The following is a 27,442-nucleotide window of genomic DNA, read 5'->3' as shown; positions in this document are numbered from 1 at the left end:
CACTCCGCCTAACTTCCGGTTAAAATGAGACCTCACCGGAAGTCACATGTTTATATGCTGGCAAGAAGCAAAACCACGCCTATGTTGTTGTCCTTTGAACTCTCAAAATAATGATCACGCCCACCATTTGAGAGTGGGTGTGTGTAGGTGGGCGTGTTCGTCGTTGGAGTGACTTTCTTTAGCTCTAAACTTTCAACTTGGGCTTTCTTCATGGTCTTGCTGCTTGACTGACTTACTGCACAATATTGAAGAGTTGCAAGGAGGCATGGAGCTACTGGACATATCAAGAAGCCATGAGGACAATCCTGATTTCAAAGAGGGGCTTGCAAAGCTTGAGGTGAGGTGCTGTCAGTTAGCTATAACATTGTAGCTATACCACTCTGTAGGCCGTAACTGGTAATCTTGAAAGAAAGCTAAAGCGACTGGTCACTTTATGTCAGGAGCGTCAAGAGGCAGCAAAGAAAGAGAGAAAGCTCACACAAGGTACCTACATTGCACGCATTGTAAGGTAGCTACATGATATACATGCTTAATAGGGGAGGTGCATGTTTGCATGTCTACAAGTGAGTAGGGTAGTATCCTATTAATGTAATTATCCTTATTAAACTAGTCTGAAGGTGTGTGATGTGATTTAGTGTGTGATGTGTGATGGCTTCAGTGTATGTCCTAATTTAGTAGTGTGGCTTTATCACTGTACATATACACAACTGTCGTACACACTGTCATGCACACACACAACTGTCACACCCACACACACACCCACACACACACACACACACACACACACACACACAGAACTGGTGACTCAGTTTGAAGAGCTAGGATCTAATGATCTTGACAGCACCTCCAGCACTGCGGTAAGTATCTCGAGTATTATTCAACAATCAGTTCATCCTTTAATAGTGCAGGCTTCAGTTGAAGTAATCACGACATCATTGAGACAACTCATTGACAACCAGGAGAGAATGTTTGAGCAAATCAAGTAAGTGTTGTGTTGTTGAAATTACTAGAACACAAAAATTCAAAATTTGACCATTACCTCTCTGCAGTATTGGAATCGTGAAGCCATTGCAACACTTCCTCTCTCAAGAGCTGGAGGGCTTGAAGGTGTGCAGGAAGAACTATAAGAAGGCCCACTCTGAAGCCTTACAAGCGACTGATAGGTTTGGACAATGCAAGAAGTACGAGATGAACTTAATGACTGAAGTGAGTCCACCTATCCACTAGAAAAAAATTACACTCTACTATGCTATTGCCCCCCATACACTACCCCCCTACGCTATTGCCCCCCCTACACTATCCCATACGCTATTGCCCCCCTGCACTATCCCACCTTACGCTATTGCCCCCCCCCTTATAGCTGGCCAGTGTCTTGTTTGAAGCTCGCTACAGCCTCCATAAAGCAGCCTGTCACTACGCCATGGATCTCAACTTGCTCCAGTCCAAGAGAATCCCTGACTTCCTACAAAGAATTGTGAGTTAGCTATTCCATTGCTCTTGTTGCAGCATTATGACCGAGTTCAATGCCTTCAGGTTGACTTCATGACAACGCAGCTCTCGTACTTTCACTTGGGTCACGTGACAGTCAAAGACACGGAGCTGCACATTACAACCCTCTACACCACCCTGGAGGTACGTATGTGTGTGTGCCGTGGTCTGTTCCTCAGATCGATGAAAGTGGGGAAAAAAGAGAAAATAGTAGTAGGGGAGAGTGTGTGTCTTCAGTGTTCTCTACACGAGTGTTGCTCTTGTATACTGTACATAGGAGAGTCTAGGAAGACAGAGTAGATGTAGCTGAGTGCAACAGATTAGAGAATTTAGGAAGACAATAGCTATTCACATTATTGCAGAGTCTTCGCAGCGAGGCCACCACTAGAGATGCTGAGCAGAGGACTCAAGCCAGAGAGCTTTTGGAGAGAGTGGCTACCACCAGAGCACGACATTTGTACCACCTGCAGACTCAGGATCTGCATATTCCAGCAGACCAGGCCAAGGCCAGTATCAGGTAACCACACCTCTCTCCACAGTCCATACTCACCCCCTCCCTTGTAGTCGATTGCTGTCAAAGGTCACCTCTGAACCATCGCTGGAGACCCTATCAATAGAACAAGAGCAGACGTCCAAAGAAACACTCACGAAACACGGTTATATGCACTATGCTGAGCCTAAGACCTTTGGCACTACCTGGATACGACTCTACTTCTCCATACACAAGGGACAGCTGTTCTCTGAGGAGGTAGTAACAGTTAGTCAGTGTCACAAGCACCTTTAGAGACACCACTGTGCTTTGCAGCTCACTTGGAAGTTTGGGAAATTGTAGGAAAACTATTGGACAGTTTACATAAAATGTACCTTTTGATTGAGAGTGATCCCATGGTCTACTTGTGTAAACTGTTTATACACACATAGTAAATTGTTACTATTTACTATTCGCCCTCCAAACTTCCAAATGAGCACAGAGGCTAGTTAGTGATACTATACCTGTCAGATAAGATAAGTACTTTCTCTATAATATATTGTTATTGTTTTGTACCTCTTTCAGTCCAAAGTGAAGGTACCAATCTCCCTGAGTCTCAACCTATGCAGTGTCAAGGTAAACCTGATGACCTAACCATTGCCTCCCCACACCCACCACACACACCCACACACACCCCACCCCACCCCCACATACACACCTCACCCACCCACCCACACACACACACACACAGCCTGCTGAAGCTGTGGACACAGAGCGTAACTTCTGCTTCAAAGTCATCTCTCCTTTGCGCAGTTTGTTGTTGCAAGCTGAGAGCTCTGGTGATATGCAGGACTGGATGAATGTGCTCACCAACGGCATATCAGCAGCCCTCTTCAGTCATAGGGACAGTGTGGGGAGTATAGGAAGTATAGGGAGTGCAGAGGGTGCAGAGGGTGACGTATCACCACATCCAGTGTGAGTGTGTGTGTGTGTGTGTGTGTGCCTGTGTGTACGTGCCTCTGTGTGCCTGTGCTTGTGTGTCCACGTCTAGTGTGAGTGTGTGTGTGTGTGCCTGTGTGTACGTGCCTCTGTGTGCCTGTGCTTGTGTGTCCACATCCAGTGTGAGTGTGTGTGTGTGTGCCTGTGTGTGCCTGTGCTTGTATGTCCATATCCAGTGTGAGTGTGTGTGTGTGTGCCTGTGTGTACGTGCCTCTGTGTGCCTGTGCTTGTGTGTCCACAGCCAGTGTGAGTGAGTGTATGCTTGTGCCTCTACTACTTTTAGTGTGTGTGTGTGTGTATACAGGAAGCCACCTCGACCCAAGAAGAAGAGCTCCATACTCAAAGAGATCTATTCAGTGCCTGGCAATGAAGAGTGTGCTGACTGCAAGTCAGCAAATCCTAAATGGGCGAGGTGACTATCACGTACCATTACCAAGTATGTGTGTGTACTGCATGTCCCCCTACAGTGTGAACTGTGAACCTTGGTATAACTAGTGTGTGTGTCCCCCTACAGTGTGAACCTCGGTGTGGTAGTATGTATTGATTGCTCTGGAGTACATCGCAGTCTGGGTGTGTATGTGTCACAGGCACGCTCACTCACACTCGATACCCTCAAGGCTGAGTGGGTACGACGCTTGAAGGAGATTGGCAATACTCGCTCTAACTCTGTGTACGAGGGCCAACTACCCGAGGACTTTGACAGAGCTCTGGTACGGAAGGGTGATGAACGAAGGAAGTTTATAACCGACAAGTACACTCACATGCTATACACCTCCGACAAAGATAGGGAAAAGATTCAACTAGAAAGTATGTGTTATTATAAACACACTAGGTATGGCCGACCTTTGATTAGCTGTTTTCTATGTACTTTATGCATAAAACTTGAATATAAAAATGTATAAACTAATTACATAATTCCCCTCCTCCCAATATACAGGACAAAGTGCTCGTAATGAAAGTTTAAGAAAATCAGGAGCTTCAGTTGTACCAGTGAATGGTTCTGAGCCAAAGCAAGACGAAGTGGAAAATGATTGGGTGAAAGTGACAACTGTTGAGAATGTGCCAGAGTTAAAGGACGGATCAACAGAAGAGGTCACCGAAGAAACAAGCTCACATGATCAACCACAAGACACAGTTATAGAACTGGCTCAAGTTGAACTCTCTGAGAGCACTGCATAACTTTATAATTAAATAACAGCTGGCTTATTGATTGCATGCTAATTAATTTTGAAGTTATAAAATGACTTTTAATAATTTTGTAATATGAAAACAAGACATACATTGTATACTGTAACAGTTGCAAAACAAGTACATTGTATATAATAAGTTTAAGAGATTGAATCATGCTTATTTACAATTTAGTGAGGACTCGAAAGTGATTATCTAAAGATCGTTCTTCATTCTCAAAATGCATTGTCTCGTGAACAGTAGCTCCAAATCCTCTCAATTTATCGACAAACTCTCTCTGCTCCTCTCCTATCCACACTCTGTGTGGGTCTCTAACTTGCTGGGGGGTCACATGCACCCACACAGTCACACCCAGTCCAGCGAGCATGCTCAATAGTTCACTGTCAGTTACCCACGCACCATGTCCACCAGAATGACCAGCGTCCAACCAGTACAGCCCTTTCAGTCGTCGTAGAAACATCGTTATATTACGTACATCAGTCTCTGTTGGTTTAAGAATGTGCTTGCTGGCAGGCGCTCCAAAACTACTGCTTCTATACGGTTGCAGAAGAGCCCTCTCCGGAGTAGCCCCGCGTTCACTTCGTGTTGATGAGGTTGAACTCAGTCGTGAACGAGAATCAGCTGATCGTGGTCTACCGTTACCTGATGCTTCCTCTACCGATAGCTCTGGTAAGCTATGTTGCCCTTTCAGCCTCTCGGTACTGTCTCTAGTGCTGTCCCGTTGTCTCTCAGTATTAGAACTATCGCCCGTTCGTCTTCCAACTTCGGGGCTGGCCCATCGGGTAGAACGAGGGGGGGTGGGCGATGAATGTGCCGACCTTTGACCTGAGTGCATACTTGGAGTGGAGACTGAAAGGTTAAAGTGTCGACTTCTTTGCAAGCCTCGAGGGATGACATAGTTGACCAATTCATGTACTATCTGATTGAGGACGACACAGCCTTTGCTGAAACCCACCAACACCACAGGTAAATTCAAAGCAGCATGTACGTCCATCTCCAAGTGGCCCTTTCGAATGGCATTCTGTATTGCATCCTTGAGCAAGGCTTCTAACTGGAGGAGACAACCATACGTCGTGTTGTAGGTAGGCACGCCGATCAGCGAGGACTGGACAAAGTTGTGGAAGCAGCTGAACATTTGACGCAGCATTCGACTAGGTCTGACAATCCACACGGCCGCCGCAGGGAATGAACACTGCAGCATCGTACAAGTATTCTCTAGACACCATTCTTGCCATTGTGCCACCTCGGGTGGTTGAGCAGTCATAGCATTGTGAGTGTTCTGTGTGTGGGGAGGAGGGATTGATTGTGCCTGAGGACATTATATACACGTTACCTGTACATCTCCTTGGAAGTAGATGACATGCTCCACAGGGAGTGGAGGGGACGCGAAGAGAAGCGAGTTCTGTTGTCTTTTAATGCCAATCGCATTCAACTCCATGGCCGGCTCAGCTCAGTGTTTACATATGAACCAATAATTATTGGTAAAGATCATCACATTCATAACATGCAGTTTAATTATAGTAATTGGTAAAGAGCACACAAGTCAACAATTTAATAGCAATAGTTTGGTAAAGGTCATCACACAGGAAAACGATAACAGAATGTCTCCAACACACACACACACACACACACACACACACAATGTTAATGTCCACTAGACTAGAGTGCCTCTCTCTCAATGCCCACGTACTTGAGCTGCTCAGTCGGTCCATATCTGCATACAAGTACACACACAATCACACTTAAAAATAGCTCCCACTTTTTTTCAGAAACAGAAAACAGAAGCCCGGACAGAAATCATTGATTTAGGCACACTATTAGATAGAAGTATCAAAGAGCTATGAAAGTAAAGTGAAAATGGACAATCCCAACTAGAGTTACTGTTTGCTATCAAAACAGACATGACTCTGAAAAACACCCTAAAAATTAATGGGTACAGTAAAGTGCTCTTACCGATAGTCAAAGAAGAGCTCCTCCCCAGACTCTATGTTCCTCTTGGCAAAGATGCCAATCCTGTGGTCACCGCTCACCATTATAACTTTAGCAAAGCAGTTTGGGTTAATTGAATGGTTGGCAAAACGGATCTTGTTGCCTTTGCGAGTTGCGTCCACCACATAATCTGTTGAGTCAGCACAACACACAGTGATTAGAGGGCATTAGGTATACAGTGGATATGTGTATAATACTGACAGTAGGAGAACTGGTTTAACTAATCACAAGTGGGGGGGGGGAGGTGGTGTTTTCATTAGATAGCGCTGACTGTGTATAGTTATTATTAGTTAGGGCAAACCAACCTCATTACATGCTTCACCGGATACAAGGGTATACCGTGATTAAGGGGGGGGGGGGCATACCATGATTAAGGGGGGGGGGCATACCGTGATTAAGGGGGGGCATACCGTGATTAAGGGGGGGCATACCGTGATTAAGGGGGGGGGGCATACCGTGATTAAGGGGGGGGGCATACCGTGATTAAGGTTGAACAAGAAGCTGCACATGTACTTGTCATAGACCTTCCCTCGTCTGTCCGCCTCTTCCTGAGAGATGACCTGGCAACAAAGACAAAGAGAAAGAGCTCACATACCTACAATGACTATCATGTCTTTTACATTTTTGTAATATGCACGAAGTACATACATCTAAAGTGATCATTACAACACTTTGCACACTAACTGACTAACCTCTCCACAATATTCACTGAGGAAAGCATTCTTCTGAACTCTGTCCTTGAGGAAGATGCCCCACCCTGCCACATCCGAGGGAGCCAGTAACAAGTGCTTGCTGAGACCACGCTGGATGGACACATTCTTGCAGCTGCAGCCACTGTAGCCAGCAGAGCCCGCAGTAAGACCATCACCTGAGGAGAGATGGACACTCTTTAGTATATCTTTTCACCTCACTTGAAATGCAAACGTTATTAGAGAAAACATTAACCCAACCACTGTCGAAGTGTGTACACAGTGGGACCACACCATATATAGGCTCTGAGCATTGTCTGCTTTTTGATAATTCCAAGAAAGTACAAAAAACCTCCATGTTAGCAATGTTATGGTCAAACCTCCATGTTAAAGATAGCAATATGCCTATACCTCCATGCGAATGTAATGTAGCAAAATATGGATTTAACTGCTTTTTATTGCACATGCATATTTCGTACTTCTATGCTAAAGGCAATACATAATTGACTATGTTTAGCATGTGAGGTTTGGCCATAATCATGTACATGTATAATTTATTGCCTTTATTTAGCATGGAGGTATGAAATACAAATGTATGCTATATTGATTACAATAAAAAGCAGTTAAACCCATATTTTGCTATATTGCATTCGCATGGAGGTATAGACTATGTTATAGATAGTACATGGGCATGAGGTATCTATGTGTTATAGTGTCCCATATCACGAGGGCTTTGCCCGAGGGATGAGGGACACTATAACCATAGATACCGAATGCACATGTGCTAACTGATTTAGATCCCACTTTTCATTGGCTGCCTCAGGCAAGAAGTGTATCTATAAAAGCAGCAAGCCTTAGCAACAGTTTTATTTTTGAAAATGTCCTGTTCTGACAAGCTAGTCTAGATGATTTCTGCTAAAAAAAACCTTTGCATTGGCCTTGCTTCAACATTGGAATGGACAAACTAGTGACTCCACCTTGTGTAGGAAGCGCTCTACAACAAATGAGCCCAGCCTCCTCTTTCTCTGCACTCAAGCCCCACCCCAGCTCAAGCTTCTCAGTAAACTGTTTTGATATGTACGGCTAGCTAGCAAGGAACAGCTTGCAGCAATGCTACAGTGCACTATCGTTCCCAAAAAGACACAGGAGTCTACTGCAATTTGAAACATGGCTGCAGGATAGAAACAGGAGGACAAAGTTGACAAATGCTACAAGTTGAAGACATGCTTTCATCATGCTTGTGACAATGGACCCAGAACTGTTAAAATCATTGGCTCTTAGTGTTCCTCGTAGAGACAAGAAAAGATACTGGTGAACTCTACCATCAACCCAGCAAACGCTATAGAAACTGGTAGTGAAAAAACTGAACAGCCATAGCTAATTATCATGCAGCTATACAGCTTTATTATCCTTTCTGTACATTCAAAAATTATACTTGTACTTTAATTATACCCTCAAGCTTATAATTCCCTGGGAAACTATGAGATTATGGCTCATAATTCCCTGCTAAACACACACAAGTGGGATCTAAAAATGTATATTGCTATCTTTAACATGGAGGTTTGGCCATAGTGTCGCTACCTTTAAAGATAGCAATATACATATAATAGTTAGATACTGTTTAGATCCCACTTGTGTGTGTTTAGCAGGGAATTATGAGCCATAATCTCATAGTTTCCCAGGGAATTATAAGCTTGAGGGTATAAAGTACAAGTATAATTTTTTTGAATGCACAGAAATGATAATAAAGCTGTAGCTAGCTGCATGATAATTAGCTATGGCTGTTCAGTTTCACTACCAGTTTCTATAGCGTTTGCTGGGTTGATGGTAGGGTTCACCAGTATCTTTTCTTGTCTTTACGAGGAACACTAAGAGCCAATGATTATGGGTCCATTGTCACAAGCATGAAAGCATGTCTTCAACTTGTAGTATTTGTCAACTTCTTCCTCCTGACTTCTGTTTCTATCCTGCAGCCATGTTTCAAACAGTAGACTCCTGTGTCTTTTTGGGAATGATAGTGCACTGTAGCATTGCTGCAAGCTGTTCCTTGCTAGCTAGCCGTACATATCAGAATAGTTTACTGAGAAGCTTGAGCTGGGGGTGGGGCTTGAGTGCAGAGAAAAGAGGAGGCTGGGCTCATTTGTTGCAGAGTGCTTCCTGCACAAGGTGGAGTCACCAGTTGTCCATTCCAATGTTGAAGCAAGGCCAATGCAAAGGTTTTTTAGCAGAGAAGCAGAAATCATCTAGCTTGTCAAAACAGGACATTTTCAAAAATAAAGCTGTTGCTAAGGCTTGCTGCTTTTATAGATACACTTCTTGCCTGAGGCAGCCAATGAAAAGTGGGATCTAAATCAGTTAGCACATGTGCATTCGGTATCTATGGTTATAGTGTCCCTCATCCCTCGGGCAAAGCCCTCGTGATATGGGACACTATAACACATAGATACCTCATGCCCATGTACTATCTATAACTTAGGAGGTATCTATGGGAATTATAAGCCCAAAGGCCTGCTGTAGTATCCCGAGCAAAGCGAGGGTACTACGAGTGCCTGCGGGCTTATAATTCCCATAGATACCGACTAAACAGTATCTAACGAGTTTAGTTGCTAGGTTCATTTCAAAAACTAACCGAAAGAATGGACGCGGACAAAGACCTAGGCCTAGACAAGCTCTTTTCTGAAGAAGTACTCGGCATAATAATGACCGAGCCCATAGACCCCGCCCTCTAAATGTGGAGGCGGAGCTGGCTACTCTTTCTACAGAACAAAGAAAGGAGGAGGAGCTGGACAAGCCAACAGAACCTGCACAATCTTCTCTATCTAACTCAAAGCGAATGAAGCAAAGTGTCTGCAGGCCTCTTATCACGGCAGGTGCAGTGTACAGTTTGGATAGTGATATCTGCATAAGGTGAATAATTAGAATGGAAATCCCGGGATTGACCTGTTCAAGGATGCTTGTTTTGCTGACTTTCGAGTGTGCCTAGACTCCGAAATGAAGCGCTTGCAGAGAGCTGGACTAGGGTCACAAAAGAAGGCTGAACCTCTAATACATACTCTGTGCAACTGCTGCATGCTACTAGACTCTACAACGCTGGAGTGGACGAACAAATGATAATGGAAACAACTGGACACCGAAGCTTGGAAGGAGTTCGCAGCTACAAGAGAACTTCTGAGTGTCAAAAGAAGTCAGTTTCAACGTAAAGCCAATTAACATACTGGCACACACTGATCACTCACAGATGGCAGTGCAACAAAACTCACAAACCAACTGCTGTCAATTATTTATGCCTCCAAACTTTAACTTTAGTGCCTGCAACGTTATACCATCAATCTCTCTATATGCCTACATCCAACAACCAACGTATTAACAGCGACTGAACATTATAATTTTTTGTCATTACCAAAACAAAACAGTTACTTCTCATTGTTTTTTATAATACAATATACAAAAAACATGTTTGAAAAACACAAAAATTAATAATGAATGGTTGTTGTGAACATGAAAATTACAGGTTTATATGAGAATTTACAGGTTAATATGGGAAATATAAACCCTGTACTGACCAATCAGATTGCTGGATTCTGGGCTACTAGTAACTAAATTTATAGTCTATACCTCCATGCGAATGTAATTCAGCAAAATATGGGTTTAACTGCTTTGTATTGCACATGCTAACTCAGCATATTTCGTACCTCCATGCTAAAGGTACATCATATGGCCCAACTTCCATGCTAAAGGTACCAACTTATGCAGTCCTTCAATGGAAACAGTAACCGATGTAACCAATGTGCTATGGCCAAACCTCCATGTTAAAGATAGCAATATACATTTATAGTCTATACCTCCATGCTAGTGTAAAATAGCAAAATATTGCTTTTTATTGTACATGCTAACTCAGCATATTTCGTACTTCCATGCTAAAGGTACCAACCAATGTGCTATGGCCAAACCTCCATGTTAAAGATAGCAATATATACATTTATAGTCTATACCTCCATGCGAATGCAATATAGCAAAATATGGGTTTAACTGCTTTTTATTGCACATGCTAACTCAGCATATTTCGTGGGGTCTTGTCTAAAGGATCAACCAGGCAGGGTTTCATGTAGGATTAAAAGTTGGGGGGGGGGGGGAGTTGGGCACGCGTGAGTGCAATTTTTTTGGCCACTCCTACATTTTTGACCACACCCCTATTACATCACACTAGATCTAGTTACATCACAGACATGATAATTATTGTCATTATTCTACAACATTTGGGGGGGGGGGTTATATTCTACTGCGCACCCGCTCCACAAAGGTTACACAAGTCTGGATCACATTCTCTCACGGCCAGGAAGCAAGGACAGTGTTTAGTGGAGCAGGAGCCACGGCAACGGCAACCAGGGAACCTATAGTTGTACGTAGATACAGGTATATCAAAGGGCTATATTCTAATTGTGAAAATGCACAATCCTAACTCAAAGTTAGCTATCAAAACAGGCCCATATTCAGAAAAATCACCCTATAACAGAATATAACAGTGTGTACCTGTTGGGACATTCTTGACTGCATCTGCAGAACTTCTCACAGAAGTTCCTTGAGGAGACACAGGAGCAGTTGCTGTCACATGACACACCGGGGTGATCACATGGCTGGTAGTTAGATTGCGACGTCACTTGACCCTCCAACTTTGACTGGATCTTGCGATGGTGTGCCGTCCAAGACCTGCACACACAACACACACCCACACATACTGTATTACATACATGTACATACTATACTAGAATATTTTACTGGTGAAAAAACCTTTGTGAATGTGCCAAATCAGCAGATTTTGCGATCTAACCTTTGCATTCTGGCAAGGACCATGATGCCATACAAGTACTAGCTGGTATTCTTGTATAAAGGGGCTCAAAAAAATCAAAATAGCATGCTCGCAAACATTCGAGTAATGTATATATAATTATATCCCGTTGCTATGTTGTTGCCAAGTGCAATATGAAGCATATTGCACTGCTGAAAAGTCATATTGCACTGCTGAAAAGTCATATTGCACTGACCACAAAACGCCCCTCTGGCATAATTAAATTAAATATTGTATCATGAGAAATAACAAGTATCAAAGTAAGTCCAGCCATGCATGAATGTTCAGCACTGCTGGAGTTTCTTCTTTGCAACCATGCAGGTTTTAAAATCGTCCCAGGCTCGAAGATTCTGTGATCCTAGACCTAGTCCTCCACTTCTTGATGCACTGTCAATTCTGGCTTCATCATAGCACTAGAAGCGGCTCTTTTTGCAGGGGGCTTGAGCTGTTTTGCAGCAGTGTAGAGGCGAGCTTCTTTGGCTTGGTTGTGATACCGAGGATAGTGCTAGTGGAGGGGGCTGTTCAAGCAGCAGTTACACTGAGTAGTATAGTGCAGTGGGGTGTGGCTGTTTCTTCGCAGCAGTAAATGGGGTGGGGCTGTTTCTTTGCAGCAGTAGAGGGGTGGGGCTGTTTTGCAGCACCAGAAGTGGGGTACGTGTGGGGCTGTTTTGCAGTGGTTTCAGCGTTGGAACTCCAACAATTTTGTGTCAAGCCATTTGTCTGTCATGCCAATCTTATACGCTGCATATACTGGCGTCTAGGAGAGAGAAGAGATGGAGCTGTGTCTAGAGTTGTCTTTGTCATCTTTTTGTGCAGTTTATATTGTGTTACTAAGACAGTGTTATGTTGCTATGCCCTCGGGATATAAACTAGTTATTACACGTGCACTCGGGATGCATGGAATATATTGCACTCAGCCCTCGGGGCTTACGCCCTCGTGCTTCAGTGCAATATATTCCATACATCCCTTGTGCCCGTGTTATAACTATAACTTATACGTACCTCATACTCTTCTTCTTTTTCTTCGCTGCCAGTTGCCGATCTTTGGGCTGACCCATCTCCATAGCAACGCACTGGGCATGCTCAAACACCTCGAGGCAAGTCTTGGTTCGTAGTAGTTCAGCTATGGCACAGAAATTATTGACAAAAATTGGATGAAGCATTCGAAAATATGTCGTTTCAGAGCCATTCCATTCAGTCTTTTCTTTTACTGCCTCCTCCACAATGACCTTTGATGACCCCTCTCCGCCAGTGGTGGAAAGATTGTCCTTTGACCCTTCAGCTAACCACTCGTCATCTAAACCTTCTGAGCTTGATTCGTCACTGGAGTCACATGTCGGCTTTGCTGCAATCTGATTGGTCGCTTTGTTAGCTCTCCTCCCTTTGGGACCAGAGTGCTGAGTCAGCAGTGATGCTAGGTTCTCAGAATTGACCTGCAATGTAACGCATCAAAATAGTAGTACAGGGGCCCTTTTATAAAAATAATACTGCATTCGACTTATTGTTGTTATATTTGCTGTATCAAATGTGGTCTACTAAGGAATAGGGAAAGAATTAAATCGCAGTTATGATCTTGCCCGCGAGCTTGAGCTGTATTAGCCTCCTTCACCGGCCTTCATAGGAAAGAAGTGAAGTGGGAAGTGCGGCCTGGGATCGAGGCTAGAGCTGTATTAGCTGTACAGCACGAGGGCACGAGTAAATGAGTGATAACAGGAGCACATTCTGTTAGTGAACAAGCTATAAACACGATTGTTACTACAAGGAAATATTACTCAATTTGCCGGGGAAACCACACGTACATACATGATTTGAAGCCACAATCTTAGCATAATGAAGAGTGTCTAACTACTGAAATCGAACTACTGAAAACATACAAAAACTGTGAACGAAATTGGTAATTGGTAAAAAAATTACGTCAGCATTAAGCCCAACAATCAACAAGCCTGATCCAAGTGTATTTCTTGAAAGATACATGCCAAACCATATCCACTATCGATGTCCATAGTAGGCTCAACAGTTTAGAAATACAAAAAGTGCAACCAACTCATGCTTTTAGGCCTTTGTACAGCACTTAAGCTTTCATAACAGTTGTCAAACATAGATTCTCCTCGTAGTTTACAGTGTACTGCAAGTATTTCTACTGAATGGTAACCTGAATATTTACTGTCCACAGCCAAAAATCTCACACAAAGTATTTTTACAGGAAAATATGTACTACAACATGATATTCACTCGTAAGCTTAGGGAAACTAGTCTTACCTGCAAGCCCAATGCAAGTACCAATGTGTGCTGGTCATTTTCACCAGTTTTCAGACACGGAACACTGTTTACTACGCTCTGGTTGCTATATAAACATGACAGTTGCAGGGTTTCTGACAAAATCTGCTCGTTACTATGATAGCTTCAGACATTTCCCGTAATTCCCTCCGGATACTAGGCCGTTTCACATCCACGTCAGTATACTGTATCATCTATGCTCCAACATAGTCGGGCGCCGCCGCCCTCTACCGTTGCCCGGAAGGAGGTCGGGAATCAAGCCTATCCACAGTTTTGTTCTGTTGTTGGAATTCCAACAATTCCACCAGCTCCAATCAGATTGCAGTATCTCAAGGGGATTGATCACACCCACTCAACTGTACCACGTGTGAATTTTGCACACGTTGGATTGACTGAGAGGCGAGGACCCACTTTAATAAATGATATTCATCGCTATTGGCTAGCACCCACATAGAATGAATGATATTCGTGATACTATTGCGTAACAGGTCAAAACAAAACTGTGGATAGGCTTGATTCCCGACCTCCTTCAAGGAGGGCGGCGGCGCTCGACTAGCTCCAACACAGCGTGCACAGCGAATTTTTTGAAAACTACCACTAGAGTGGCCGTCAAATAACGGCTTCAACGGGGAAAGGGTTAATGACATTCATCTTACTGGTCATGTGTCTACCAGTAGTTCACATTCATTATTATTATTATATGGTCATGTGTCTACCAGTAGTCATTATTATTATATGGTCATGTGTCTACCAGTAGTTTACTTCTTATATACTCTTGATCTTTAATAGTATTTTTCAAGAGCTTGTACATTTCTCAAGTATTTAAAGTTCCTCTGATTCCAAGGTTCAATCTAGTCAAGATGGGAAAGCTAAATCTTTCTTATCAGACATACGTTATGCTGGATACTGGATACTGGATTCCATGTGTAATTGGACTTCTTTATACTTTGTTTTTTATAGTCTATCTTTGCCTCTCGTGCTGTCGAAGGTGGGGATGGGCAAACAGAATGTTTGTGAAGGTAGGCAACTTTGGAGTTGACATGACTTTAATGTTTACCAATGCTGTGTTCGGACCTCCACAAGTGATAATGACTTTTGAACCTGCTAGAGACGTAACAACTGATGATATCTATATTGATACAACTCAAGTGCCCAAATTCTTTGCATCACTCGCGTTAGGTTCAGGTGCAGTCTCCGTGTACATATTCATCTTGGTAACGGCTTGGAATGACTTTTTATTCACAATAACTGACTCTTGTACACTGACTCATGACTGTTTTGCTTTTATTAATGGATCATCACCTTTTAATAATGGATCAGCGTTTTTAAGTTATATAGTACCGATAACAAACTGCAGTGACTATTCTAATGATGTTAAAATCAGTTGCTTTGTATTCACATATTCATTCATATCGGCCTTGGCAACTTTTGGTGGATTACTGACTGCCATTCGATACCTTTCTATTGCCGTTTTTAAGGTACAATTTTGGATTTATCGCACACTACGTATTTCAAACTATGTTATCAGACTTCTAATTTCTAGTTGTTTCTTCGTATTAAGTGTTTTTTTTATGGTGGGTATTTTAAGTCAACCACCAAGAACCAAGAATGAGGCATTTATTGCTAATGATATTGCAAACACTTTACACCAATTATTGTTTCCTATTTGTGGAGTGATGATATCTCTGTCTCCTGTGTCGTTTTTTTTAATCCATCGACTTAGACTGCATTTAGCACATGGGTCACATGAGGCTAACCGAGGGACAACTAATGACTCTAACGATGAACGACAACCACTGCTTTCGGGAGCGGACAATGTCTAAAAACTGAGACTAACTATTATATATAAGTTGTGCTATAGTTAAACTGACTAGTGTGTGACAGCTGTAATTATAAGTGTTGTGTTACGTATATTAGAATACCGTATAGCGCGAAGTTTTCGAGGGGCTTAATTTTCGCGGGTTTTGTGGGTTAGAATTCTACACGAAAATTAAGTCCACGAAAATTCTTCTTTAATTAGAATTACCTGCTATAACATGCATGCAAAGATTTAAAGGCGTGGCTTCCGGTAAGCAGTCATTCCGCGAACATTGTGCAACGAAATGGCTTTTAGAGGCCAATCCATGAAATATAAGTGCCTCAAAAATTTCGTGCTATACGGTATACTATACTACACCAGGTATATACAGGTGTCTGTGAGTGTCTTTGTGCGTGTCATTGTTGGGGATACAATTTACGTAATTATGATAATATTATAATAATTATGGTACTCAAATGTAGTAATAAACCGTGCTAAGACAAACTATAGACATATAAAAATGGTTACATTATAATTTTGTAGAAGGAATATCATGGGGGACTAATTTAAAAAGTAAGCTACGTATAACAGTTTGGTTTAACGACTGCAGTGAGGTTGCTAACGTAATGACATTATACCCGGCTAGCCACGAGTGACTGACCTTGTGCAGGAAGCATTGTAGTCCACAGGGCTCCCTCCGAGGGGACGACTGTGAGGGACAGGGAGTGGGAGAGGGTGGGCCAGGGTACCAACCGTGGGAGAAACAATCGTACTTGAAACAGCGACGACAGAATAGTGTTTGGTACGAGTTCAGTGCCTCCGTCCTCGATAAGGGCTTTATGCTCAGACTAATTAAAGAAGATGATATACGGAATGATTACAAGTACACACGTGCAGTAAAGCGGGTAAATTTGGCGAATCAAGGTAAGGGTCGTCAAAATAAAAAATCACTAATACACACTCTGTGATTGTCTTATGGGGGGGGAGGGGTAGCCTCCTTCGCAGGCCTTCCTTCGTTCTTTCTTTCTTTGTTCCTCCAATTCTTACCGTATTTTATCTTATTGACCGTGTGACAAAGAACAGAAAAAGGAGAGGCTGCGAAGGAGGCTAGGGGAGGGGTGATATGGTGCATAACAGAGGTACTGTTTTATAGGGAGGATATAAAGGTAGACAGAGGAATGTATAATACACATTATGTCATTATTATATGGGGGGACCACCTTGACACCTCTCCTCCAACGTCATTATTATATGGGGGGACCACCTTGACACCTCTCCTCCATCACGACCATCGTGAATCTTTCCATCATAGTTCCTGATCAGTTCTTCTATAAATCCTTCGTCTTTGTCCAGGACCTCCTCGCCCATATAAGGAATGTTGTGCATGCAGGACTGTTTCGTCCTATACTAGGAAGTTTCCCAGAGTGGACGACATATCCAAGTGGCCCTTTCGAATGGCATTCTGTATTGCATCCTTGAGCAAGGCTTCTAACTGGAGGAGACAACCATACGTCGTGTTGTAGGTAGGCACACCGATCAGCGAGGACTGGACAAAGTTGTGGAAGCAACTAAACATTTGACGCAGCATTCGACTAGGACGGACAATCCACACGGCCGCCGCAGGGAATGAACACTGCAGCATCGTACAAGTATGCTCTAGACACCATTCTTGCCATTGTGCCACCTCTGGTGGTTGAGCAGTCATAGCATTGTGAGTGTTCTGTGTGGGGAGGAAGGATTGATTGTGCCTGAGAACATTATATACACGTTACCTGTACATCTCCTTGGAAGTAGATGACATGCTCCACAGGGAGTGGAGGGGACGCGAAGAGAAGCGAGTTCTGTTGTCTTTTAATGCCAATCGCATTCAACTCCATGGCTCACACACACATGCAAATTGGCTCAGCCTCTAGTACAGTGTTTACACTATTACTAGTTGGTAAAGATCATCACAGTCATCACAGGTAAAGATTAAATATTATTAGTAAAGATCATCACAAGTCAACAATTTAATAGCAATAGTTTAGAAAGGTCATCACACAGGAAAAGGATAACAGAATGTCTCCAACACACACACACACACACACACAATGTTAGTGTCCACTAGACTAGAGTGCTTCTCTCTCAATGCCCACGTACTTGAGCTGCTCAGTCGGTCCATATCTGCATACAAGTACACACACAATCACACTTACAAATAGCTTACGCTTTTTCTTCAGAAACAGAAGATTTGGACACACATTAGATAGAAGTACTAAAGAGCATCAAAATGCATCTTTCAAAAGTGAAAATGGACAATCCCAACTAGAGTGACAGACAATCAAAGTTAGCTATCAAAACAGGCCTGATTCTGAAAAAAACCACCTATTACCAGTTTAATAATTATTAAATGGGTACAGTAAAGTGCTCTTACCGATAGTCAAAGAAGAGCTCCTCCCCAGACTCTATGTTCCTCTTGGCAAAGATGCCAATCCTGTGGTCACCACTCACCATTATAACTTTAGCAAAGCAGTTTGGGTTAATTGAATGGTTGGCAAAACGGATCTTGTTGCCTTTGCGAGTTGCGTCCACCACATAATCTGTTGAGTCAGCACAACACACAGTGACATTAGGTATACAGTGGATATGTGTATAATACTGACAGTACACTGTAGCTGCAATCATTAGGAGAACTAATTACAAGGGGGGGGAGTGGTGTTTTCATTAGTTATGCCTCGAGGCGCGGGATACGGTAGCGCTGACTGTGTGTAGTTATTATTAAACCAACTTCATTACATGCTTCACTGATCGATGCAAGGGCATACCGTGATTAAGGGGGGGGGCATACCATGATTAAGGGGGGGGGCATACCATGATTAAGGGGGGGGCATACCGTGATTAAGGGGGGGGGCATACCGTGATTAAGGGGGGGGCATACCATGATTAAGGGGGGGGCATACCGTGATTAAGGGGGGGGGCATACCGTGATTAAGGGGGGGGGCATACCGTGATTAAGGGGGGGGGCATACCATGATTAAGGGGGGGGGCATACCGTGATTAAGGGGGGGGGGGGCATACCGTGATTAAGGGGGGGCATACCATGATTAAGGGGGGGGGCATACCATGATTAAGGGGGGGGGGCATACCGTGATTAAGGGGGGGGCATACCGTGATTAAGGGGGGGGCATACCGTGATTAAGGTTGAACAAGAAGCTGCACATGTACTTGTCATAGACCTTCCCTCGTCTGTCTGCCTCTTCCTGAGAGATGACCTGGCAACAAAGACAAAGAGAAAGAGCTCACACACAGTGACTATGTCTTTTTACATTACATATTTTTGTAATCAAGTTCAACGCACGAAGTACATACACGTAGAGGGCAACAAGGATAATGGATAATACAAAGGTCACCCTTCACATACTGTGCACACTAACTGACTAACCTCTCCACAATATTCACTGAGGAAAGCATTCTTCTGAACTCTGTCCTTGAGGAAGATGCCCCACCCTGCCACATCCGAGGGAGCCAGTAACAAGTGCTTGCTGAGACCACGCTGGATGGACACATTCTTGCAGCTGCAGCCACTGTAGCCAGCAGAGCCCACAGTAAGACCATCACCTGAGGAGAGATGAGCACTCTTTAGTAAACCTTTTCACCTCACTTGAAATGCAAACGTTTATTAGAGAAAACATTAACCCCAACCACTGTCCAAGTGTATACACAGTGGGACCACACCATATATAGGCTCTGAGCATTTTCTGCTAATTGATAATTCCAAGGAAGTAAAACAAACCTCCATGTTAGCAATGTTATGGTCAAACCTCCATGTTAAAGATAGCAATATGCCTATACCACCTCCATGCGAATGTAATGTGGATTTAACTGCTTTTTATTGCACATGCATATTTCGTACTTCTATGCTAAAGGCAATACATAATTGACTATGTTTAGCATGTGAGGTTTGGCCATAATTATAATTTTATTGCCTTTATTTAGCATGGAGGTACGAAATACAAATGTATGCTATATTGATTACAATAAAAAGCAGTTAAACCCATATTTTGCTATATTACATTCGCATGGAGGTATAGACTATAAATGTATATTGCTATCTTTAGCATGGAGGTTTGGCCATAGTGTCGCTACCTTTAAAGATAGCAATATACATTTATAGTCTATACCTCCATGCGAATGTAATTTAGCAAAATATGGGTTTAACTGCTTTTTATTGTACATGCTAACTCAGCATATTTCGTACCTCCATGCTAAAGGTACATCATATGGCCCAACTTCCATGTTAAAGGTACCAACCAATGTGCTATGGTCAAACCTCCATGTTAAAGATAGCAATATACATTTATAGTCTATACCTCCATGCGAATGTAATTTAGCAAAATATGGGTTTAACTGCTTTTTTTATTGCACATGCTAACTCAGTATATTTCGTGGGGTCTTGTCTAAAGGATCAACCAGGCAGGGTTTCATGTAGGATTAAAAGTTAGGGGGGATTTGGGCACGCGTGAGTGCAATTTTTTTGGCCACTCCCACATTTTTGACCACACCCCTATTACATCACAGACATGATAATTATTGTCATTATTCTACAACATTGGGGGGGGGGTTATATTCTACTGCGCACCCGCTCCACAAAGGTTACACAAGTCTGGATCACATTCTCTCACGGCCAGGAAGCAAGGACAGTGTTTAGTGGAGCAGGAGCCACGGCAACGGCATCCAGGGAACCTGCAGTTGTACGTAGATACAGGTATATCAAAGGGCTATATTCTAATTGTGAAAATGCACAATCCTAACTCAAAGTTAGCTATCAAAACAGGCCCATATTCAGAAAAATCACTCTATAACAGAATATAACAGTGTGTACCTGTTGGGACACTCTTGACTGCATCTACAGAACTTCTCACAGAAGTTCCTTGAGGAGACACAGGAGCAGTTGCTGTCACATGACACACCGGGATGATCACATGGCTGGTAGTTAGATTGCGATGTCACTTGACCCTCCAACTTTGACTGGATCTTGCGATGGTGTGCCGTCCAAGACCTGTAACACACAACACACACATACTGTATTACATACATACTATACTAGAATATTTTGCTGGTGAAAAAACCTTTGTGAATATTCCAAATCAGCAGATTTTACGATCTAACCTTTGCATTCTGGCAAGGCCATGATGCCATACAAGTACTAGCTGGTACTGATTTTATTCGTGTAAAGGCTCAAAAATAGCAAAATAGCATGCTCGCAAACATTCAAGTAATACGGTACACATACACATACTGTATATATAATTAGATCCATGTTTGTCATAAATACTGCAATCTGATTGGTTAGAGGAAATGTTCTATCCAATTTAGTAAATCATGTACTTCAATAGAAAATCATGTACTTCAATAGAAAATCATGTACTTCACTTAGAAAATCATGTAGCAAAGATTAGATAAGAACATTCAAATCTGATTGGCTAAATACTCATGGTTGCTATGATCTAAAATGCTTAGACACTGTTTAGGAAGTTTCTACATGATTTAGAAGTCCTCAGGGCTAGTAGAACCCTCACTGTGTTCGGGATACTACAACCAGCCCTTTGGGCTTCTAAATCATGTAGAAACTTCCTAAACAGTGTCTAACTATTATATATACATTACCTCATACTCTTCTTCTTTTTCTTTGCTGCTAGTCTCCGATCTTTGGGCTGACCCATCTCCATAGCAACGCACTGAGCATGCTCAAACACCTCGAGGCACGTCTTGGTTCGTAGTAGTTCAGCTATGGCACAGAAATTGTTGACAAAAATCGGATGAAGCATTCGAAAGTATGTCGTTTCCGAGCCATTCCATTCAGTCTTTTCTTTTACTGCCTCCTCCACAATGACCTTTGATGACCCCTCTCCGCCAGTGATGGAAGGATTGTCCTTTGACCCCTCAGCCAACCACTCGTCATCTGAACCTTCTGAGCTTGATTCGTCACTGGAGTCACATGTCGGCTTTGCTGCAATCTGATTGGTCGCTTTGTTAGCTCTCCTCCCTTTGGGACCAGAGTGCTGAGTCAGCAGTGACGCTAGGTTCTCAGAATTGACCTGCAATGTAACGCATCGAAATAGTAGTACAGGAGGCCCTTTTATAAAAATAATACTGCATTCGACTTATTGTTGTTATATTTGCGATATCAAATATGGTCTACTAAGGAACAGGGAAAGAATTAATCTCATTATAACCGCGGCTATAAGTCGGTTATGATGTCATGCCCTCGTGCTGTACAGCTAATACAGCTTATAATTACAGCTTTTGTCCTCCTGTATAAGGAACACGGAAGCTCATTATAATCACGGCTATAAATCGGTTATCTCGTGCTGTACAGATAATACAGCTTTTGTCCTGGGCTCGAGGTGTATTAGCCTCGATTCCAGGCCGCACTGAAGATGGGCCTGGTATCGACTGTTTGCGCATGCGCCATCTATTACCCAGAAAGTGGGTAATTTGGATAACATCGTATAATTTATTATGCTCAGTAAAACAATGACGTCACAACGAATGGAAGTGCGATTGTGAAGGTTTCTAGCCTATCCGATAGCATTCTAATAGCTACCCTTAGCCTGCTATGTTAACAAAGGACTCACAAGCCTGCAACAGTGTGGATGACAATCGTCTGAACGGAGGGAAGGCTGACAATAGCCTATATGAACAGGCCACACCCATCTGCTACTAACCTTGGTGAAAGTCTACATGTTGAGTCTAGCTGCTGCACCAAACGTACAGCTCTGTCTCTAGATAGCTAGGGCTCTGTGTATGACTTTATTATAAATTTGTATTCTTTGTCTGTATACTTATTCAGGATATTTTTTCTGGTAAAATTTCTGTTTAATGAGAAACTTTACGGGGAAATTGTCCAATAATTTTGCGCATGCACTAGCAGTCAGTAGCAGGCCTCCTTGTTGAGGCCTTGTGAAGGAGGCTAGAGCTGTATTAGCTGTACAACACTACAAGCCACAAACATGATTGTTACGTAACCACAAGGAAATATTACCAGGAAACCACAAGTACATATATATTATGATTTGAAGCCACAATCTTCTTAGCAAGAGTATAATTATTACAAGAAGAGAAGAGTGTCGAACTACCTGATAGCTCTACACAAAAATTGTGCACGAAATTGGTTGAAAAAAACAACAACCAGATCTAAGTGTAGTTTTAAACCTCAATTTAGGGCTTTTATTTTTTGTGGTGGTGATTTGTCTAGAGGTGGTCGTCTAGAGGTGGGCAGCCTACATTCCTTACTGGTCATGTGTCTACCAGTAGGCTTCTTGATCTTAGATATAATATAAGCATAAATCTGGCTATTTTTCAAGAGCTTAATTGTACATTTTTCAAGTATTTAAAGTTCCTTTGATTCCAAGGTTCTATCTAGTCAAGATGGGAAAGCTAAATCTTTCTTATGAGACATATGTTATGCTGGATACTGGATACGGGATTCCATGTGTGTTCTTAGTTGCTTTAATTTTGTTTTTGGTGGTCATTGGTTGCCTCTGGCCCTGTCGAAGGTGGGGATGGGCAGACAGAAAGTTGGTGAAGGTGAGCAACTTTGGAGTTAACTTTCTTTTAAGGTTTGCCTATGCTGTGTTTGGACCTCCACAAGTGGTGATGACTTTTGAACCTGCTAGAGACATAACAACTAATGATATTTATATTGATACAACTCAAGTGCACAAATTCTTTGCATCACTCGTGTTCGGTATATGTGCAGTCATTGTGTGCATGTTCATCTTGGTAACGACTTGGAATGACTTTTTATTCACAATAACTAAGTCTTGTACACCGAATCATGACTGTTTTGCTTTTATTAATGAATCAAAGGCAATATTTCCTATTCCAGTGCTGATACCTGTGCCAATAACAAACTGCAGTGAGCATTTTAATTCTGATGTTGAAATCAATTGCTTTGTATTCAAGTGTTCATTCACGTCGGCCATGGCAACTTTTGGTGGATTACTGACTGCAACTCGATATATTTCTATTGCCGTTTTTAAGGTACAAATTTGGATTAATAGCACACTATGTAATTCAAACACTTGTATCGGAGTTGCAATTTCTTTTGTTTTCATGATTCTTGGTATTTTATTTTTTTTTGGCAATTTGGTTTTTCAAATACTAACAGAGAAGTTTATTGCTAAAACTCTTGCAAACTTTGTACACCGATTGACGTTTTCTTTATGTGTAATGGCCATGTGTTCTTTTCCTATGCTTTATTATTTTCGATTTAGGCACCTTCCTCGATCTAGACCGAATCCACCTCAAACACCTGCGTCACTGGAGGCTAACCGAGGGACAATTAATGAGACTAACGATGAACGACAACCACTGCTTTCAAGAGCAGCCAGTGTCTAAAAACTGAGACTAACTATTCTATATACGTTGTGCTATAGTTGAACTTACTAGTGTGTGACAACTGTAATTATAAGTGTTGTGTTATAATAATGTGTGAATATGCTATACTTTTATACTTTAATTATTAATCCAGGCCTTACTATACTATAAGAATCAGCCGCCCTTCCTAAGGGAGAAGACCGTCTGGGTGGAATTCCAACGTGACCAATGAGATTGCTCACAAGTATCAGGTGACTTGAATAGGAGGCAGCAAATAATGAAACTTTACATGCAGTTGAGCAATAAGCACTGACAGAGATAGCGGATGTGGTTACATTTTGTTAGCTTGTACAGTGACGTAATACATTCCATTGCGTCATAACTTCACGTAAAGAGTGCTCAGATGTTCCTCCCTGAGAGGTGCGGCTAATTCATGAGACTAGCCTACACACTGTACATACAGAGCTCAACATTTACTAATTTCAGCAATAATCTCTACCCATTTCAACCATAATCACAAAAAGGTGTCTTTGTAGTTGGGGACACAATAATTATTATAATTATGGTACTCAAATGTAGTTAAACTAGCCTCTACACAGGCTCTCCTTTTTCTGTTCTTTATCACAATAGTTCAATAAGATAAAATACTGTATTATTCGTTCAATGAGATAAATACGGTATTAATTGGAGGAATAAAGAAAGAAATAGACGTAGAGTTAGGAAAAAGGAGAGCCTGTATCGGGAAGTCGCGTGAGGGTATAGAAGGGTGGTAGAAGGGTGAAAATGAGCGTGGGCATACTGAGCTAGAGCTGTTGGACTGCCCACGCAGAGATCTATGACTAATAAAGCAGCAAGCTGGACATGGACTTGGAACTGGAAGTTTGCAAGCACTATAGCTAGCTATACCTTAGATGATCTAGATTGAATTTGCAATTGTGTGTTCAGATTCTATCAGACTATCACCTTTTCTTGTGTCTTTCTACATGCTATAGTCTATACATGTAGTATATAGATCAAGAATAGCTTAGCCATCATTATCATATAGCAGGTAGCTACTGCCACCAGAGCTGGCCACGCTGGTTCTCTGATCTGACTTGCATCACAGCTTGGTGGTTGTCTCAGTACAGTCTTATTAAAACTCTGAATGCGTGGGAGAATACCTTACGTCACGATTGTGGGCTACATATCGCCCACGTTCATAAAAATCCTTGTGGATCACGCATCTTCCCAAACCAGGCCTTACTTTTTCTTAACTGTACGCCCATTTCTTTCTTTGCTGCCTCACTATGTCTTTCTTATGATTTATGGATGAACAGTGACAACAGCAAGAAAAAGTAAGGCCTGGGAACGAGGCTAGTGATAAACTGTGCTAAGACAAACTAAAAATGGTTACATTTGGAATAGCTTACAATCATGGGGACTAGTTTAAAAAGTAAGCTACATGTAAGTAAGTATAGCAGTTTGGTTTTTAATGACTGTAGTCAGGTTATGCGGCTGCTAATGTAATGACATTATACCCGGCTAGCCATGAGTGACTGACCTTGTGCAGGAAGCATTGTAGTCCACAGGGCTCCCTCCGAGGGGACGACTGTGAGGGACAGGGAGTGGGAGAGGGTGGGCCAGGGTACCAACCGTGGGAGAAACAATCGTACTTGAAACAGCGACGACAGAATAGTGTTTGGTACGAGTGCAGTGCCTCCGTCCTTGATAAGGGCTTTATGCTCGGACTAAAGAAGATGATATACGGAATGATTACAAGTACATATGTACAGTATAGCAGGTAAATTTGGCAATTTAGCGAATTATTTAGTGAGGGTCGTCAACAAAAGTTTAGCTAAATACTCAGTACCAGTATATTGCACGCCATGCAGCATGCTCGTAAAATTAAATTGCCAATAATTATTCAATTGCCTCATTCGCAAGTTACTCGCTAAACGATATAATATTGTAAGAGTGGTTGCCTTACTCGTCAAGGTTGGGGATGCACTTTGACCCTTGTTCACTGGTGGTTAGCTTATGATACCTCCTCCGCAGTGAGGTGGGGCTCTCATTGACAGCTGCTCCTAGTGCACTGAACAAGTAGTCACTCTGAGTCATCTAGACACAAGTGAACAGAGGCAGGCATAACACACACACTGTACACTATGCGATTGTCTTATATGTAATACAGAAAAGAAAGGTGTAATATACACACACTATAATTATAGATTCTATTATAATTATGGGAGGGAGGTGATAGGGTGTATAAAGAGAGGTACTGTTTTTATAGGGGAGGGTTAGTCTAATACTCTTTTTTAGAAACAGATACAAAGTTCCCAAGAAAAAGTGTAATACATGTACATGTATATATACAACTACACGTTATTATAAAGGGGGGACCACCTTGACAGTGACAGTATCACTGGGTTGTGGTTGCTGCTGCTGTTGCTTTATATATTTGGGAGGATTACACACAAATTGAGTCATGACATCCACAAGGTCGACTAGGATATCATCATCGATGCCCTCTCCTCCATCACGACCATCGTGAATCTTTCCATCATAGTTCCTGATCAGTTCTTCTATAAATCCCTCGTCTTTGTCCAGGACCTCCTCGCCCATATAAGGAATGTTGTGCAGGACTGTTTCGTCCTCTACTAGGAAGTTTCCCTGAGTGGAGCTCCAGGTATTGTAGTGAGGGAGAGGGTGGAGTGCCGGGATCTGAGTCACTGACACCTTGATATACTGAGTCTTGCCATTGAATACAGACATACCTGTTGTGTGTGTGTGTGTGTGTGGTGTGTGTGTGTGTGTGAGGGTGTGTGCTCACCGAGAGTGGCCTTGAGGGGGAGATCAAGAGACGTACAGTTCTCCGGAGGTAGTGGGGTGGCAAAGGTGGGTGTGGTCTCAGTGGGGGGTCCATACAGAGAGTCCTGATACGCCCTGTTCCTCTGCAGATCATCACGAACACACGACAGCTGTTTAGAACGTTTGGAGGACTGCAGTTTCTGGTACTCGGTTCGTAGCCGCTTTCGATACAAAGAGTGTGACAAGTGGAGGACCTGTGTGGAGACAGTGGGTGTAGTGTCATTGTAATACACACTGAGTAGAGACACACCTACCTTTTGCCTGTCAGCGTCTTCCTTTGTTCTCTGTGTAGCCATTGCTAGTCTTGTGAGTACTGTCTAGTCAGACGTCAGGGATGGTCTAGTCTACAGAAATAAGATTACTCCAAGGGAAGGTTTAGCCTCGAGACTAAACCGCGTGTTTTGCCATAACACACATTGTCTCGAGGCTAAGGTACATGACCTGCGGTTTGTACAAAGGAGGATTTTTAAAAACTATCCGTACCATTTTGT

General features: G+C 42.5%; 4 protein-coding genes across 6 annotated transcripts; 1 reads left to right on the top strand and 3 right to left on the bottom strand.

The window, feature by feature from the left end:
- The first annotated feature begins 143 nt into the window (after positions 1-143).
- LOC135342631 (arf-GAP with coiled-coil, ANK repeat and PH domain-containing protein 2-like) lies at positions 144-4,250 on the top strand. The gene is made up of 14 exons (XM_064539423.1): positions 144-337; positions 387-483; positions 796-857; positions 909-982; positions 1,050-1,206; positions 1,361-1,474; positions 1,534-1,632; positions 1,851-2,005; positions 2,053-2,236; positions 2,543-2,593; positions 2,709-2,932; positions 3,261-3,368; positions 3,471-3,763; positions 3,894-4,250. Exons 1-14 carry the CDS (start codon positions 266-268, stop codon positions 4,133-4,135), a joined length of 1,932 nt encoding a protein of 643 aa, XP_064395493.1. The 5' UTR covers positions 144-265; the 3' UTR covers positions 4,136-4,250.
- On the bottom strand, positions 4,198-5,702 carry LOC135342707 (mitochondrial protein C2orf69 homolog). Its single transcript, XM_064539530.1, has 2 exons — positions 5,478-5,702; positions 4,198-5,423 (listed from the first exon to the last, which is right to left on the bottom strand). The coding sequence occupies exons 1-2, from the start codon at positions 5,580-5,582 to the stop codon at positions 4,308-4,310; spliced, it is 1,221 nt and encodes a 406-aa protein (XP_064395600.1). The 5' UTR covers positions 5,583-5,702; the 3' UTR covers positions 4,198-4,307.
- On the bottom strand, positions 5,688-17,141 carry LOC135342672 (histone-lysine N-methyltransferase E(z)-like). 2 transcript variants are annotated; one of them, XM_064539474.1, is made up of 9 exons: positions 17,008-17,141; positions 16,405-16,591; positions 12,671-13,101; positions 11,353-11,529; positions 11,110-11,213; positions 6,826-7,001; positions 6,612-6,693; positions 6,098-6,263; positions 5,688-5,858 (listed from the first exon to the last, which is right to left on the bottom strand). In XM_064539474.1, exons 1-9 carry the CDS (start codon positions 17,127-17,129, stop codon positions 5,804-5,806), a joined length of 1,500 nt encoding a protein of 499 aa, XP_064395544.1. In that variant the 5' UTR covers positions 17,130-17,141; the 3' UTR covers positions 5,688-5,803. The 2 variants fall into 2 exon arrangements, with proteins under 2 accessions (XP_064395544.1, XP_064395545.1); XM_064539475.1 differs by lacking the exon at positions 5,688-5,858 and having other exon boundaries at positions 6,094-6,263.
- On the bottom strand, positions 14,501-27,365 carry LOC135342618 (histone-lysine N-methyltransferase EZH2-like). 2 transcript variants are annotated; one of them, XM_064539402.1, is made up of 13 exons: positions 27,206-27,365; positions 26,914-27,145; positions 26,487-26,857; positions 26,071-26,201; positions 25,645-25,831; positions 21,390-21,820; positions 20,605-20,781; positions 20,362-20,465; positions 19,165-19,340; positions 18,913-18,994; positions 18,157-18,322; positions 17,812-17,906; positions 14,501-14,511 (listed from the first exon to the last, which is right to left on the bottom strand). In XM_064539402.1, exons 1-12 carry the CDS (start codon positions 27,245-27,247, stop codon positions 17,852-17,854), a joined length of 2,154 nt encoding a protein of 717 aa, XP_064395472.1. In that variant the 5' UTR covers positions 27,248-27,365; the 3' UTR covers positions 14,501-14,511; positions 17,812-17,851. The 2 variants fall into 2 exon arrangements, with proteins under 2 accessions (XP_064395472.1, XP_064395473.1); XM_064539403.1 differs by lacking the exons at positions 14,501-14,511; positions 17,812-17,906 and having other exon boundaries at positions 18,153-18,322.
- Between the last annotated feature and the right edge of the window lie 77 nt (positions 27,366-27,442).

Source organism: Halichondria panicea, chromosome 10 (genome assembly GCF_963675165.1).
Source record: "Halichondria panicea chromosome 10, odHalPani1.1, whole genome shotgun sequence".
Taxonomy (NCBI): domain Eukaryota; kingdom Metazoa; phylum Porifera; class Demospongiae; order Suberitida; family Halichondriidae; genus Halichondria; species Halichondria panicea.
The sequence above is the reverse complement of the archived record's forward strand: the minus strand, read 5'-3'. Positions and strand labels throughout refer to the sequence as shown.

Excerpts from the sequence above, each read along its gene's own strand:
- LOC135342631 (XM_064539423.1), top strand. The coding sequence starts at position 266 with ATGGAGCTACTGGACATATCAAGAAGCCATGAGGACAATCCTGATTTC. Across the intron at positions 1,207-1,360 it reads AGATGAACTTAATGACTGAA|CTGGCCAGTGTCTTGTTTGA; the intron begins GTGAGTCCACCT and ends CCCCCCTTATAG. Across the intron at positions 2,237-2,542 it reads GACAGCTGTTCTCTGAGGAG|TCCAAAGTGAAGGTACCAAT; the intron begins GTAGTAACAGTT and ends TACCTCTTTCAG.
- LOC135342707 (XM_064539530.1), bottom strand. The coding sequence starts at position 5,582 with ATGGAGTTGAATGCGATTGGCATTAAAAGACAACAGAACTCGCTTCTC. Across the intron at positions 5,424-5,477 it reads ACTTCCAAGGAGATGTACAG|AACACTCACAATGCTATGAC; the intron begins GTAACGTGTATA and ends CCCCACACACAG.
- LOC135342672 (XM_064539474.1), bottom strand. The coding sequence starts at position 17,129 with ATGCACAACATTCCTTATATGGGCGAGGAGGTCCTGGACAAAGACGAA. Across the intron at positions 16,592-17,007 it reads GATGGAGGAGAGGTGTCAAG|TCTGAGCATAAAGCCCTTAT; the intron begins GTGGTCCCCCCA and ends TTCTTTAATTAG. Across the intron at positions 11,214-11,352 it reads AGTCAAGAATGTCCCAACAG|GTTCCCTGGTTGCCGTTGCC; the intron begins GTACACACTGTT and ends GTACAACTATAG.
- LOC135342618 (XM_064539402.1), bottom strand. The coding sequence starts at position 27,247 with ATGGCTACACAGAGAACAAAGGAAGACGCTGACAGGCAAAAG. Across the intron at positions 20,782-21,389 it reads AAAAAGAAGAAGAGTATGAG|GTCTTGGACGGCACACCATC; the intron begins GTAATGTATATA and ends TGTGTGTTACAG. Across the intron at positions 18,995-19,164 it reads TCAGTGAATATTGTGGAGAG|GTCATCTCTCAGGAAGAGGC; the intron begins GTTAGTCAGTTA and ends CTTTGTTGCCAG.